The 15,352-nt window shown below is 46.7% G+C and overlaps 1 protein-coding gene across 2 annotated transcripts in view; it reads right to left on the reverse strand.

Annotated features, from left to right (window-relative positions):
* The window catches only part of mcu (mitochondrial calcium uniporter), a 163,537-nt gene that overhangs the window by 12,433 nt on the left and 135,752 nt on the right, over positions 1-15,352 (reverse strand). For both annotated transcript variants that reach the window (XM_048563788.2, XM_048563789.2), the window contains exon 3: positions 5,632-5,802. In XM_048563788.2, the coding sequence (XP_048419745.1) occupies positions 5,632-5,802 (171 nt within the window). The remainder of the gene's footprint in view (positions 1-5,631; positions 5,803-15,352) is intronic.

Here is a 15,352-nt window from a genome sequence, read left to right on the forward strand (position 1 = left end):
TCATCACCATTCTAGGCAACATCATCAGTGAGCCTCCGACGAAGCGCTGGTGTTATGTCCCGCTTTCTATTTATCTGGTTAGGTTTCCTTGTGTTGGTGATGTCATTTCCTGTTCTTTTTCTCAGGGGATGGTAGATTGGCTCCAAGTCAATGTGTTTGTTGATGGAGTTCCGGTTGGAATGCCATGCTTCTAGGAATTCTCGTGCATGTCTCTGCTTGGCTTGTCCTAGGATGGATGTGTTGTCCCAATCAAAGTGGTGGTCCTTCCTTATCTGTATGTAAGGATACGAGTGATAGTGGGTCATGTCGTTTTGTGGCTAGTTGATGTTCATGTATCCTGGTGGCTAGCTTCCTGCCAGTTTGTCCAATGTAGTGTTTGTCACAGTTCTTGCAAGGTATTTTGTAGATGACGTTCGTTTTATTTGTTGTCTGTATAGGGTCTTTTAAGTTCATTAGCTGCTGTTTTAGTGTGTTGGTGGGTTTGTGGGCTACCCTGATGCCAAGGGGTCCGAGTAGTCTGGCAGTCATTTCGGAAATGTCTTTGATGTAGGAGAGCGTGGTTATGGTTTCTGAGCCCGTTTTGTCTGTTTGTTTGGGGTTGTTGCTGAGAAATCGGCGGACTGTGTTCATAGGGTACCCATTCTTTTTGAATACGCTGTACAGGTGATTTTCCTCTGCTCTGTGTAGTTCCTTTGTGCTGCAGTGTGTGGTGGCTCGTTGGAATAATGTTCTAATGCAGCTTCGTTTGTGGGTGTTGGGATGGTTGCTCCTGTAGTTCAACCAAAGTACGGACCAAACACTGAACTACAGGAGCAACCATCCCAACACCCACAAACGAAGCTGCATTAGAACGTTATTCCAACGAGCCACCACACACTGCAGCACAGAGGAACTACGCAGAGCAGAAGAAAATCACCTATACAGCGTATTCAAAAAGAATGGGTACCCAATGAACACAGTCCGCCGATTTCTCAGCAACAAACCCAAACAAACAGACAAAACGGGCTCAGAAACCATAACCACGCTCCCCTACATCAAAGACATTTCCGAAATGACTGCCAGACTACTCGGACCTCTTGGCATCAGGGTAGCCCACAAACCCACCAACACACTAAAACAGCAGCTAATGAACTTAAAAGACCCTATACAGACAACAAATAAAACGAACGTCATCTACAAAATACCTTGCAAGAACTGTGACAAACACTACATTGGACAAACTGGCAGAAAGCTAGCCACCAGGATACATGAACATCAACTAGCCACAAAACGACATGACCCACTATCACTCGTATCCTTACATACAGATAAGGAAGGACACCACTTTGATTGGGACAACACATCCATCCTAGGACGAGCCAAGCAGAGACATGCATGAGAATTCCTAGAGGCATGGCATTCCAACCAGAACTCCATCAACAAACACAGAGATTTGGAGCCAATCTACCATCCCCTGAGAAAAAGAACAGGAAATGACATCACCAACCCAAGGAAACCTAACCAGATAAATAGAAAGCGGGACATAACACCAGCGCTTCATCGGAGGCTCACTGATGATGTTACCTAGAATGGTGACGAAACGTCTGAAAACGAACCTTCCAGCTCAGCGAGCAAACTCACATCCAGAATTAAAGCCGTGTCTAGGGAGTTGACCACATGCTGTTTACTCCAAAAAAAAGTCTTATTTGGCCTCATGTCCCAACTTGATTTTCTCTTAGGAATCATTTTTCTAGGATTTAGTCCCAGTTTGCAGTCCAATGTTCACTTTTACAAACAAGGCCAAGGGCAGCAGATACACAGTGGCACCATGTGGAGGCGATAGTGCAGAGATAATGTCATTGCCTGAATAATCCAGAACCCCAGACTAATTAATGACCTGGAGACATGGATTCGAAGCCCACTGTGGGGCAGATAGCGAAATCTGAAATCCAGTAAAAATGACTGCAATGTGGTTGACCCTTAATTGCCCTCCGAAAGCAGCTCAATTAAAGGGCAGTTAGGAATGAGTGATACCTCTATCCATTGACATCTCCATTTTATGAATAAGTAAAACATCTAATTATTTTTCCCCACACTGTCCTTTTTCTCTACTTATTGTTTCTCGCCTTCAGGAATGTGCTGTTTTATTATCAAGTCCTGCAAGTTGTTTCAGTTTGTACATGATCTAAGGTCACAAGCAATGCTGACGAATAATAACAGAACCTAAATTCCTATTATCTCTCATCCAGGACTGAAGGGCTTAATCTCTGATGGCCATTCCCAAAAATCTGCAAACTACTGACTAAATGTTGCTTTCAATACAGAACTAATTTATCTTGCAACTTTAATTTTTTTTTCTTCATTCACAGGATGAGGGCATTGCTGCATTTATTGTCCAGAGGGCAGTTAAGAGTCAACCACATTGCTGTGGGTCTGGAGTCACATGTAGGCCAGACCAGGTAAGGATGGCAGTTTCCTTCCCTAAAGGGCATCAGTGAACCAGATGGGTTTTTCCTGACAACTGATTCATGGTCATCATTAGATTGTTAATTCCAGATATTTATTGAATTTAAATGCAACCATCTGCCATTGCGGGATTTGAAACAAGGTCCCCAGAACATTATAGAACATAGAACATTACAGAACAGTACAGGCCCTTTGGCCCTCCATGTTGTGCCGACCTGTCATACCGATCTCAAGCCCATCTAACCTACACTATTCCATGTACGTCCATATGCTTATCCAATGACGACTTAAATGTACCTAAAGTTGGCGAATCTACTACCGTTGCAGGCAAAACGTTCCATTCCCTTACTACTCTGAGTAAAGAAACTATCTCTGACATGTGTCCTATATCTTTCACCCCACAATTTAAAGCTATGCCCCCTCGTGCTCGCTGTCTCCATCCTAGGAAAAAGGCTCTCCCTATCCACCCTATCTAACCCTCTGATTATTTTATGTCTCAATTAAGTCACCTCTCAACCTTCTTCTCTCTAACGAAAACAGCCTCAAGTCCCTCAGCCTTTCCTCGTAAGACCTTCCCTCCATACCTAGTATGTCCCAACATCCTAGTAAATCTCCTCTGCACCCTTTCCAAAGCTTCCACATCCTTCTTATAATGCGGTGACCAGAACTGTACGCAATACTCCAAGTGCGGCCGCACCAGCGTTTTGTACAGCTTCACCATAACCTCTTGGTTCCGGAACTCGATCCCTCTATTAATAAAAGCTAAAACACTGTATGCCTTCTTAACAGCCCTGTCAACCTGGGTGGCAACTTTCAAGGATCTGTGTACATGGACACTGAGATCTCTCTGCTCATCTACACTACCAAGAATCTTACCATTAGCCTTGTACTTTGCCTTCTGGTTACTCCTACCGGAGTGCATCACCTCACACTCGTCTGCATTAAACTCCATTTGCCACCTCTCAGCCCAGCTCTGCAGCTTATCTATGTCTGTCTGTAACCTACAGCATCCTTTGTCACTATCCACAACTCCACCGACCTTAATGTCGTCTGCAAATTTACTAACCCATCCTTCTACGCCCTCATCCAAGTCATTTATAAAAATGACAAACAGCAGTGGACCCAACACCGACCCTTGCAGTACACCACTAGTAACTGGTCTCCAGGATGAACGTTTCCCATCAACTACCACCCTGTCGTCTTTCAGCAAGCCAATTTCCGATCCAAACAGCTATATCTCCCACAATCTCATTCCTCCGCATTTTGTACAATAGCCTATTGTGGGGAACCTTATCGAACGCCTTGCTGAAATCCACATACACCGCATCAACCGGTTTACTCTCATCTACCTGTTTGGTCACCTTCTCAAAGAACTCACTAAGGTTTGTGAGGCACGACCTTCCCTTCACAAAACCGTGCTGACTATCCCTAATCAATTTATTCTTTTCCAGATGATTATAAATCCTTTTCCTTATAACCTTTTCCAACACTTTACCAACAACTGAGGTAAGGCTCACTGGTCTATAATTACCAGGGTTGTCTCGACTCCCCTTCTTGAACAGGGGAACCACATTTGCTATCCTCCAGTCATCTGGCACTATTCCTGTAGACAATGACGAGTTAAAGATCAATGCCAAAGGCTCGGCAATCTCCTCCCTGGCTTCCCAGAGGATCCTAGGATAAATCCCATCCGGCCCAGGGGACTTATCTATCTTCACCCTCTGAAGGATTTCTAATACCTCTTCCTTGTGAGCCTCAATCCCACCTAGTCTAGTAGCCTGTATCTCAGTATTCTCCTCGACAACATTGTCGTTTTCTAGAGTGAATACTGTTGAAAAATATTCATTTAGCGCCTCCCCTATCTCATCTGACTCCACACACAACTTCCCACTACTATCCTTGATTGGGCCTAATCTTACTTCCGTCATTCATTTATTCCTTAAATACCTATAGAAAGCCTTAGGGTTTATCCTGATCCTATCCGCCAACAACTTCTCATGTCTCCTCCTGGCTCTTCTGAGCTCTTTCTTTAGGTCTTTCCTGGCTACGTCGTAGCCCTCAAGCGCCCTAACTGAGCCTTCACATCTCATCCTAACATAAGCCGCCTTCTTCCTCTTGACAAGAGACTCCACCTCCTTCGTAAACCACGGCTCCCGCACTCTACAGCTTCCTCCCTGCCTGACAGATACATATTTATCTAGGACACACAGGAGCTTCTCCTTGAATAAGGTCCACATTTCTAATGTGCCCATCCCCTGCAGTTTCCTTCCCCATTCTATGCTCCCTAAATCATGCCTAATCTCATCGTAATTGCCTTTCTCCCAGCTATAACTCTTGCCCAGTGGTATACACCTATCCCTTTCCATCATTGAAGTAAACATAACAGAATTGTGATCGCTATCACCAAAGTGCTCACCTACTTCCAAATCTAACACCTGGCTAGGCTCATTACCCATTACCAAATCTAATGTGGCTTCGCCCCTTGTTGGCCTAACTGCATACTGTGTCAGGAAGCCCTCCTGCACACACTGGACAAAAACCGACCCATCTATAGTACTCAAACTATAGTGTTCCCCGTCAATATTTGGAAAGTATCTGGGTCTCTGGATTAACAGACCAGCGATAATACCACTAGGCCCTCGCCTCCCCTTGAAATGCTTTACCTGGAAAGTTAGATTCAACCTTGGGTAGAGGTAAACACAAGAAAGATGTGCCCAATAACTGGAGAGTCCAGAAACTGTGGTCACAGTCTAAGGATACAGGAGTATAGACCATTTGTCATTTAGGACGGAGATGGGGAGAAAATTTTTTCGCCTGATGAGTGGTGAGCCTGTGGGATTCTCTGCCACCACACGCAGTTGAGGACAAAATGTTGAATATTTTCAAGGAGGAGGAGGGGCTCGAAATAGTTCTTGGGGTTTAAGGGATCAAAAGGAAAAAGGGAGAAAGTCATAACAGATACAGAGTTGGACGATCAGACAAGAGCATCTTGAATGACAGAGCAGGCTTGAAGGGCCATATGGCCTACTCCTGCTCCTATTTTCTATGTTTCTAAGGATGAGACTTTGAAACAGAACGATAGAAGCTTTGAGTTCAAACTTGTAATGAGCAAAGGTGCAAGAACGTGTGACTCCACCACAGTTTCTGTGGCCGTACTAAAGGAGAGTGCAAGTCTGGATGAAATACCTGGAGTGTAGATTGCCACTCGGTCGATGCCCTTATCCTCTTCTTGCAGTTGCTTTAGGAAAATGCCGACAGAGTCGGAGATAGGTCGGAGTGTGAACTGGCAACGCTCTCGCCGAGATGGCAGCATCACGGAAAGCACAGGCAAACCATTCTGGTAAACAACACTTACATCTGTGCAGAGAGAGACACCGAGAAAACCATACATGAAAATACAGTTAGTTAATCGGGGCGACATTGTACATACATGCATCTTAACTTCTATGATCCCACTGATCTCCCTTCCTATCTATGCGATCCCTTCATAGAATCCTTACTGCATGTAAGCAGGCCATTTGGCCCAGAGTCCACACTGACCATCCAAACAGAATGCCACCCACACCCCCTAGACTATCCCTATCACCCTGCATTTCCCATGACCAACCACCCAGCCTACACATCCCTGGACACCATGGGGTAATTTAGCATGGCCAATCCACCCAGCCTACACATCTTTGGACTGTGGGAGGAAACCAGAGCACCCAGAGGAAACCCACACAGACTGGGGAGAACGTGCAAACTCCACACAGACAGTCACCCGAGGGTGGAATTGAACCCGGGTCCCTGGTGCTGTGAGGCTGCAGTGCTCATCACTGAGCCACTGTGCTGTTCAGCCCCAGGAGGTCTTGCTAACATGGTGAGGCAATGGCCGAATGGGATTATTGCTGGACTATTAATCCTGGGATCTTGGTAAATGATCTGGGTTCATTACCTGCCATGGCAGATAATGGAGTTTGGGATTCAATTAAAATTCTGGAATCAAGAATCTAAATAATTTTCATGTATTGAATGTCAGGAAAAAACCCATCACTAATGCCCTTTAGGGAAGGAAACTGCCATCATTACCAGGTCTGGTCGACACATGACTCCAGACTTGGAACAATGTGGTTGACTTTGAACTGCCGTCTGGGGAATTAACTCTCTACAGTTCGCAATAATTGCTGGACCAGCCAGTAATGGCCCAATCCCGTGAATAAATAAAAAGACCCAGTGTTCCTTAAATCCAGGCCTTTTCCACTTCCCAAATTTTAACTGCTACAGCAACGACAGCTGTGCTCAGCCCTATGCTTGACAATCTCCTCATTAAATCCTTCCAGCTCCCTCAGAAGCCCACAAAGACCCAGGTCTTGGGCCAAGCTTTAGCTCACCCCTCTGAATAACTCAACTATATTACATCAAATGCGCTATATCGATGCAAGATATTGTTGTTGAGACCTCCTAGGAGCAGAAGCAATTGGAACAGGCCATTCAGCCCCTTGATCTTAATTATCTCTTTGATGCCTGTGGGATCTGACCATGTGTTTTTGACCTCAAATACCCATCACAAATCTGCTGCAGCGATTTCCTTCAGACTATTGTGGATTTCATCGACCGGATGGAGACTGACATGAAAGCAATGGGGGAAGAAAAGAAAAATAGGTACATCAACTAGTAGGGTCAAAGGGGAAAGGTCAAACAGGTCACATAAATAACACAGCTGCTATGACAGCTGAAACTAGCTCTCGATATTTGTGAAGAGATGCCTGCACATGGGTGACTGGCTTCCCTGGGTAGATATAGATGACTTTTTGAACGTTCTTACAGGAAACCTGGTGGGGTAGCTTTGTTAGTGTGAGATGGAACAAGTACGTGAGCATACATTGATTTTAGATCCGAAGATGTCATGTCTGTGGAGGCGAGAAGGTCCTGCCAAGGCAGGAGGCTAAGTACTGCTGCTTTGCTTTTGTTTTTATTTGTGGGATGTGGCCGTCACTGGCTGGTCAGCATTTATTGCCCGTTCACCACCTTCTCAATGGCAAATGAGGGATGAGCCGCCTTCTTGAACCGCCGCAGTCCACCTGCTGTGGGTTGACCCACAATGCTATGAGGGAGGGAATTCCTCAAGTTCCACTTTTGAGATCAGCATTCATGAGGAGGAAAAGGTGCGGCATTTGAGTTAAGAGACATCCAGGTGGTGGCAGACACACCTCTTCCCCTCCACCCTCCCCATCCCTGAAGAGACAGTCTCCTCCAAAGGCTTTTGGAGTCAATTACAGCTAGGTGATCTCACAGGCCTGTCCCTGGCAAGCAGGGTGGATGGATGGATAGCCGTAAATCCAAAACAAAGAACCACCTTTAGCCACAGCTTGCACGTTAAACTAAAGTCCTGGGACGGTGACAGAGTGGTTAGCACAGCTGCCTCACAGCGGCAGGGACCCAGGTTCGATTCCAGCTTCGGACAACTGTCTGTGTGGAGTTTGCACATTCTCCCTGTGTCTGTGTGGGTTTCCTCCGGGTGTTCTGGGTTCCTTCCACTGTCTAAAGACGTGCAGGTTAGGGTGGATTGGCCGTGTTAAATTGCCCATAGTGTTCAGGGTGCTGTAGATTAGGTGGGTTATAGGGGGATGGGTCTGGGTGGCATGCTCTGAGGTTCAATGTGGACTTGTTGGGCCGAAGGGCCTGTTTCCACACTGTAGGGGTTCTAGATCTATCAGAAAGTTGACTATTTCTCTCAACTGTATTTGTGAGACCTTGCTGTGCACAAAGGAAAGAGTTCTTTAGCTTCAGGAGTAGTTTGACAGGAGCGAGGTACCTCGGGGGGATTCCTACTGAGGGTCCACACCCTGTGCAATCGGCCGCTCCACGGTCTCAGGTTAAGGTCTCAACCCAACGGGTTAGAATGGGCGGCTGGAACAAATTATGTAAAAATTGGGGCCCTTGCCTTCTTTCACAAAGGGGTATTGTGCACACGCGCATTCCTTCTCAGGCAGCTCACTGTAAATCCAAAATGGCGTCATCGTGGTAATGTGGAATTGAGGGGCTCACGTTAATGCCCTGCAGGTGTGGGTTCAAATCTCACCAGGGCAGCAGGTGGAAATTTAAATTCAAATTATCAATGGTCTAAAGTCTCAGCAATGGAGCCGTGAAACCTTCACAGCCAGTCTCCGAAGCCCATCTGATTCACCAATAAACTTTACCTGGTCTGGCCGATGTGTGACTCCAGACCCACGGCAATGTGGCTGACCCCGAACTGCCCTCTGAAATGGTGAGCCAAAACAGAAGTAAGGTCACCATCGTCCCAGTGGATGTCAGGGCGCGCGAGAGAGAGGGAGGGCTGGTCGTGAGTTTGACCCGAGGGTCACCGAGTCACACAGCATGGAAACAGGCCCTTCGGCCCAACTTGTCCATGTCGGCCAGCTATCCTAAACTTAGCTAGTCCCATATGGCAGCATTTGGCCCACGTCCCCTCTAAACCCTTCCTATTCATGTACCCAACCAGATGCCTTTTAAATGCTGTAATTGTACCAGCCCCCACCTCTTCCTCTGGCAGTTCATTCCTGGGCAGGAACATGTAGCTGCTTCCCATTCTGGGTAAAACCTCAGGTGTGGCTGGTCTCCAACTGCAGGACAAGGCAGGGAAATGACAGCAGCTGACTCATTTTCCCAATTTAGTCAGAGTGCCCTGTGCCTCCATGAGGCCATTCAGCACAAGGACCAGCTCCCAGAGCCAGTCTTCAATAAACTGGTCGATGGGATCAGGATTACTGGGGAAAGCCTTGATGAAAATGGAGCAAATTCCCCACTGACATGGTGGCTGCCAATACCAACCACAGTCTGTTTTTGGTCAAAGCCAACGGTACACCCATGGGATCTCCGATATCAGGGTTCTTAGCAGAGGCAGTAATGCAGAGACTCGAACAAACAGCTCTGCCAATCATCCAACCCAAACTTTGGGTCTGCTACGTGGACGACACCTTTGTCATCACGAAACAAAACAAATTAGAGGAAACCTTCAAGACCATCAATAATACCCTTACTGGCATAACATTCACAAAAGAGGAGGAAAACAACAAGAAACTGCCATTCCTAGATGTCACAGTAGAGCGAACAGCCAATGGGGAACTTCAAACCAGCGTCTACAGGAAAACAACACAGAGACCAAATACTGAACTACAGGAGCAACCATCCCAACACCCACAAACGAAGCTGCATTAGAACGTTATTCCAACGAGCCACCACACACTGCAGCACAGAGGAACTACGCAGAGCAGAGGAAAATCACCTATACAGCGTATTCAAAAAGAATGGGTACCCTATGAACACAGGCCGCCGATTTCTCAGCAATAAACCCAAACAAACAGACAAAACGGGCTCAGAAACCATAACCACGCTCTCCTACATCAAAGACATTTCCGAAATGACTGCCAGACTACTCGGACCCCTTGGCATCAGGGTAGCCCACAAACCCACCAACACACTAAAACAGCAGCTAATGAACTTAAAAGACCCTGTACAGACAATAAATAAAATGAACGTCATCTACAAAATACCTTGCAAGAACTGTGACAAACACTATATCGGACAAACTGGCAGGAAGCTAGCCACCAGGATACATGAACATCAACTACCACAAAACGACATGACCCACTATCACTCGTATCCTTACATACAGATGAGGAAGGACACCACTTGCTTGGGACAACACATCCATCCTAGGACAAGCCAAACAGAGACACGCACGCGAATTCCTAGAAGCATGGTATTCCAACCGGAACTCCATCAAACACATTGGCTCCAAATCAATCTACCATTCTCCGAGAAAAAGAACAGGAAATGACATCACCAACACAGGAAATGACATCACCAACCCAAGGAAACCTTAACACAAATAGAAAGCGGGACATAACACCAGCACTTTACCGGAGGCTCACTGATGATGTTACCTAGAACGGTGACGAAACGTCTGAAAACTAACCTTCCAGCTCAGCGAGCAAACTCACATCCAGAAACTCAACCGGAGCTACAAATCTTCTCAAAACTCGCTAACTTTAGATGTCTCCAATTGAGACAGCCAGAATCCCTACAGTGGCCATTCGGTCCATCAGGTCCGCAATGACCCTCCAAAGCATCTTGCTTAGGCCCACCATCCCGATTCCCCCCACCCCCCCCCCCCCAGCCCCCTGCTTTTCCCATGGCTATCCCACCTAATCTGCACATCTCTGGACATGGTGGATAATTTCCCATGGCCACTCCACCTTAACCTGCACATCTTTGGACTGTGGGAGGAAACTGGAGCACCCAAAGGAAACCCACGCAGACACGGAGAGAACATGCAAATTCCACACAGACTGTCACCTGAGGGTGGAATCGAACCTGGGTCCCTGGTGCTGTGATGCTGCAGTGCTAACCACTGAGACACTGTAACCCCCACAAGAGGTAAACTGGTTCAAAAGGGAGTGAGAATGCAGGGGCCACAGTTTGCAGGAGCGCTGCTGTTATAGACAGCCAGAGGTCTCCGGTCTACCAGATGGGCCCAGTGAGACTGAGGGCACTCCCAATCATTGAGTCAGGGTGATACCCAAAGTGGGCCTGGGCACATTGCTCAGACAACTGTGTCTCGGCACCCACCCTTCCCACACCGCAGTGGCCATCATTACCATTGCTTTTGGCTACCTCCTCAACCAGCAACTGGCATCCAGTTTGGAATGGGGCACGTATTCCTATTGCCCCAAAGATAGGCACCCAAACGTGACCACTTCCTTAGGGATGGTTCTTAGTGATAAGGGGATCAAAGGATGTAGGGATTAAGCAGAAACAGGGGATTGCGTTGCATGATCCACCATGACCATTTTGAATGGTGCAGCAGACTCAGAGGGCTGAATGGCCTGCTACCGCTCCTATCTTTATGTTTTACACACAACAGTTATTCGACAAGTGTGCGCCTGTAACAGTTTGACAAGAACAGCAGCATTTTAACAGGTGTTGGCCTTTTAGGCCACGAGCCTTGTATTTCATGCCTACTGATATAAAGGCTAACATTCCAAAAGTTTTTTTGAATCACTTGCTGTACCAAACTGAGCCAATTTGAGCATGTTCATTGTTACAGAAACAGTTCAGGGATTGGAATTCTGCAGCAAGTACTCACCTCCTGACTCCCCAAAACCTGTCCACAAGCCACAAGTCAGGAGCGTGATGGAATACTCCCCACCTGCCTGGATGGGGGCAGCCCTAACAACACTCAAGAAGCTGGACACCATCCAGGACAAAGCAGCCGCTTGATTCGCACCACATCCACAAGCATTCAGTCCCTCCACCGCTGATGCTCAGTAGCAGCAGTGTGTACCGTCTACAAGATACACTCTCAAAATTCACTCAGGCTCCTCCAGTAGCACTTTCCAAATCCATGACCTCTATCATCTGGAAGGACAAGAGCAGCAGATAGATGGGAACAGCACCATTCCCTGTCCTGACTTAGCAATGTATCACCATTCCATCCCTGTCACAAGGTAAAAGCCCTGGGACTCCCTCCCAAAGGCACTGACAGTGTATCTACAGCACAAGAACTGCAGCAGTTCAAGAAGCAGCTCAGCACCAACTTCTCCAAGGAAATTAGGGGTGGAAAAGAAATGCTGGCCCAGCCAGTGATGTCCATGTCGAATACAATGAAAGGACCCAAGGTTTATTCAGGCTTCACTGTACATTTCCACCAGAAAAGCAGTCCTCTGGCAGTTTACAGAAAGAGACAGAAACCAGATGTAGTTTGACATTAATATTACAGCAATGCTTGCAATAAATGCCAGATACTGTGATTAATTGAATTGAGATATGAGCAGAGCTATAGACTGTATTAACTTTGCTTTAAAGAGCACTTCACACCATCTGGTCACAAGGGAAAGAACAATTTCTGGCCCCCTGAACTTGGCAGCGAACCTCACCAGCTAAAGCAATAAGCCGACGGATGTCTGTCTCCTCTTCCCTGATGTACACTTGGTCAATTGATGTGAAGGACCACGGGAATGACAACACACCTTGCTCCTCCTAATAACCTGTGCATTTACAGAGCGCCTTTAATACGACTCAGACCATCCCAGGCATCTCACAGCAGCACCACGGGACAAATGAGCCACAGGATGAGGCGTCTGATGGCTAAACTCTTGGCCAAACGGGTAGGTTTGAAGGCTTCGCTTAAAAGCAGGAGGCTGAGGTGGAGGGGCTTATAGAGAGAGAGGGAGTGAGGCAGAGCCACATAATGGCAATGTGATGGAAATCAGGGATATGCAAAATCAGACCAGAGGACAGCAAGGATCTCAGAGGGTCGGCGTGCCACTCATGAAGCATTAAAGGGAGTCTAGCAACAGACGTGGTGCCCAGGGATGGGGCGTTTGCTGCATTGAGTGACCAGAAAAATGAAAAGACGATTCTCAAAACTCTGGGTTCACAAAACCCAAAACAAAGCAAAACAGACCGGTCACAAGGATAGGGAGAAACTGAAATGATGTTGGTGGAATTCCAGAACAGTAAATTTGAACAACATCAGGTTGAAGTGCATTATTTTACTGAAGCTGACATATCCTCCATAAATAAAAACCGAAAGAACTGCAGATACTGTAAATCAGGAACAAAAACAAAAGTTGCTGTAAAAGCTCAGCAGGTCTGACAGCATCGATGAAGAATAAGTCAGAGTTAATGTTTTGGGTCCAGTGACCCTTTGTCAGAATTGGGGAAGGGTCACTGGACCCGAAACGTTAACTCTGCTTTTTTCTTTGCAGATGCTGCCAGACCAGCTAAGCTTTTCCAGCAGCTTCTGTTTTTGAACACATCCTCTGTCCTCACAACTCAGACATTTTCAATTTTGTAAAGATTGGCCAAACTATTTGGTTTTGATTTCAGGCCAATGGACGAACCCAATCTGAAGCATCAAAACCAGCTTGAGATTCAGATTTTAGGTGCAATCAGACATTGATTAGTCAGTCATCGCCCAGAGAGGCTGCGTCTGTAAATTGCCCGACTGTAGTTAAACCCTCCTACCCATAGGGGTGCTATAAAACCACCTGCCAGGTTTGTCACTGCAATTTCCATTCTATTAAGTTCATCATGCATTTAACAAAGGAGACGACAGGATGGATGCTGTTCAAGTGGGGACCATACAGTATGGAAGCAGACCATTCGGCCCATCGAGTCCACGCTGACCCTCTGAACAGCATACTGCCCAGAATCATATCCCCACACCTTATCCCATAACCCCACACTTACCCTGGTTAATACACTTTGCTTGCACACCCTAGGTACTACAGGGTAATTTAGCATGGCCAATCCACTTAACCAGCACATCCTTGCACTGTGGGAGGAAATCGGAACACCCGGAGGAAACCCCCGCACAGACACAGGGAGAATGTACAAACTCAGCAGGTACTACACACAGCCCGAGCATATAATCAAACCCAGGTCGTGGGGCTGTGAGGCAATAATGCTAAACACCGAGCCAACATTCCACCCTTAACTCGTCTGCCCACTTTGGCCCAATTATCTACAAAACCTACTGTGCAATTTACCCTTGGTGTGAACTCCATCACTGAAGGTTAGGCACTCTCTCACAATGTGCAATGCCATGGGAGGTGGGTTAGAGTTGGGAAGAGGAATGTACGACCTGCCTTCATAAACAGCCTTTTGTGATCACAGGGTCGTCCACAAAGTGGATTACAGCAACTTCTATGTGCATTTGGCGTTGGTCCCTATTGCAATGGTGCATTTGCGGCCACCATCTTGTGTGCACCAAGCCCTCTCAAAATAGCGACGTGAATTTCAACAGCTAATTTGTGCGGAGTAGTTGATGAAGAAACATTCAATAGGCGACTGTGCAGAACACCCTCTGTTTCGGAAATTGAGCCCAGTGATTAAGCCCATTTGGGGATGGACGGGAGATATGGAGCATCATGTAACATCTCATTCAAAAGGACAGCAGGGCACGACTCCTTTAGTATCGCACTGGCGCGTCGGCCTAGACTTTGCCCTCAAGGCACTGAATCCATAACTTTCCAAGAATGTGATGGCGATGGAGATGGGGCTGGAGAATGCAATTAGTTGAATCTTCCTTTTGGGATCCAGTACTGATAGAATGGGACAAATAGCCTCCTTCTGCAATGTATAATTCCACAGAGGGGTGCAACTCCCTCAAGCTTCTAACCAAAAAAAATAGGACTGGAGGCCTGGTTTGAGCTATGGGGAGAGGATCAATAGGTTGGGGCTATTTTCCCTGGAGTGTTGGAGGCTGAGGGCTGACCTGAGAGAGGTTTTTAATATCATGAGGAGCACGGATAGGATGAATAGCCAAGGTCTTTTCCCCAGGGTAGGGGAGTACAGAACTAGTGGGCATAGGTTTAAGGTGAGAGGGGAAAGATTTAAAAGGGACCTGGAGGGGCATGTTTTTCACACAGAGGGTGGTGTGTGTATGGAATGAGCTGCCAGAGGAAGTGATGGAGGCTGGTACAATTAAAACATTTAAAAAGCATCTGATGGGTATATGAATAGGAAGGGTTTAGGGGGATATGGGCCAAATGGCACTAGATTAATTTAGGATATTTGGTTGGCAAGGATGAGTTGGACTGAAGGGTCTGTTTCTGTGCTGTAGATCTCTATGTCTCTACAATAGGTGGGTCCCTGTAGGAAGGCTATTGGCTGCTGCTGGAGAAATGGTGAGTGAGTGATCGGAACCCATCAGAAAAATACATTGGTAGCCTGCAATAAATTAAGGAAGACATCAATTGCCTGACTCTCTGACCAGGTACAAATCACAAGAGTCACTCGGACTAGTGCTGAGGTACATCGATCATTGTTTCACCGCGCTCTCGGTTCAGACAGATCCCTGACAGCAACAAGTGAAAAAATGGAATTAATTCAGGCAAAACCTTGGGCAGAAAAGAAATTT

Source organism: Stegostoma tigrinum, chromosome 37, assembly GCF_030684315.1.
Source record: "Stegostoma tigrinum isolate sSteTig4 chromosome 37, sSteTig4.hap1, whole genome shotgun sequence".
Lineage (NCBI taxonomy): Eukaryota > Metazoa > Chordata > Chondrichthyes > Orectolobiformes > Stegostomatidae > Stegostoma > Stegostoma tigrinum.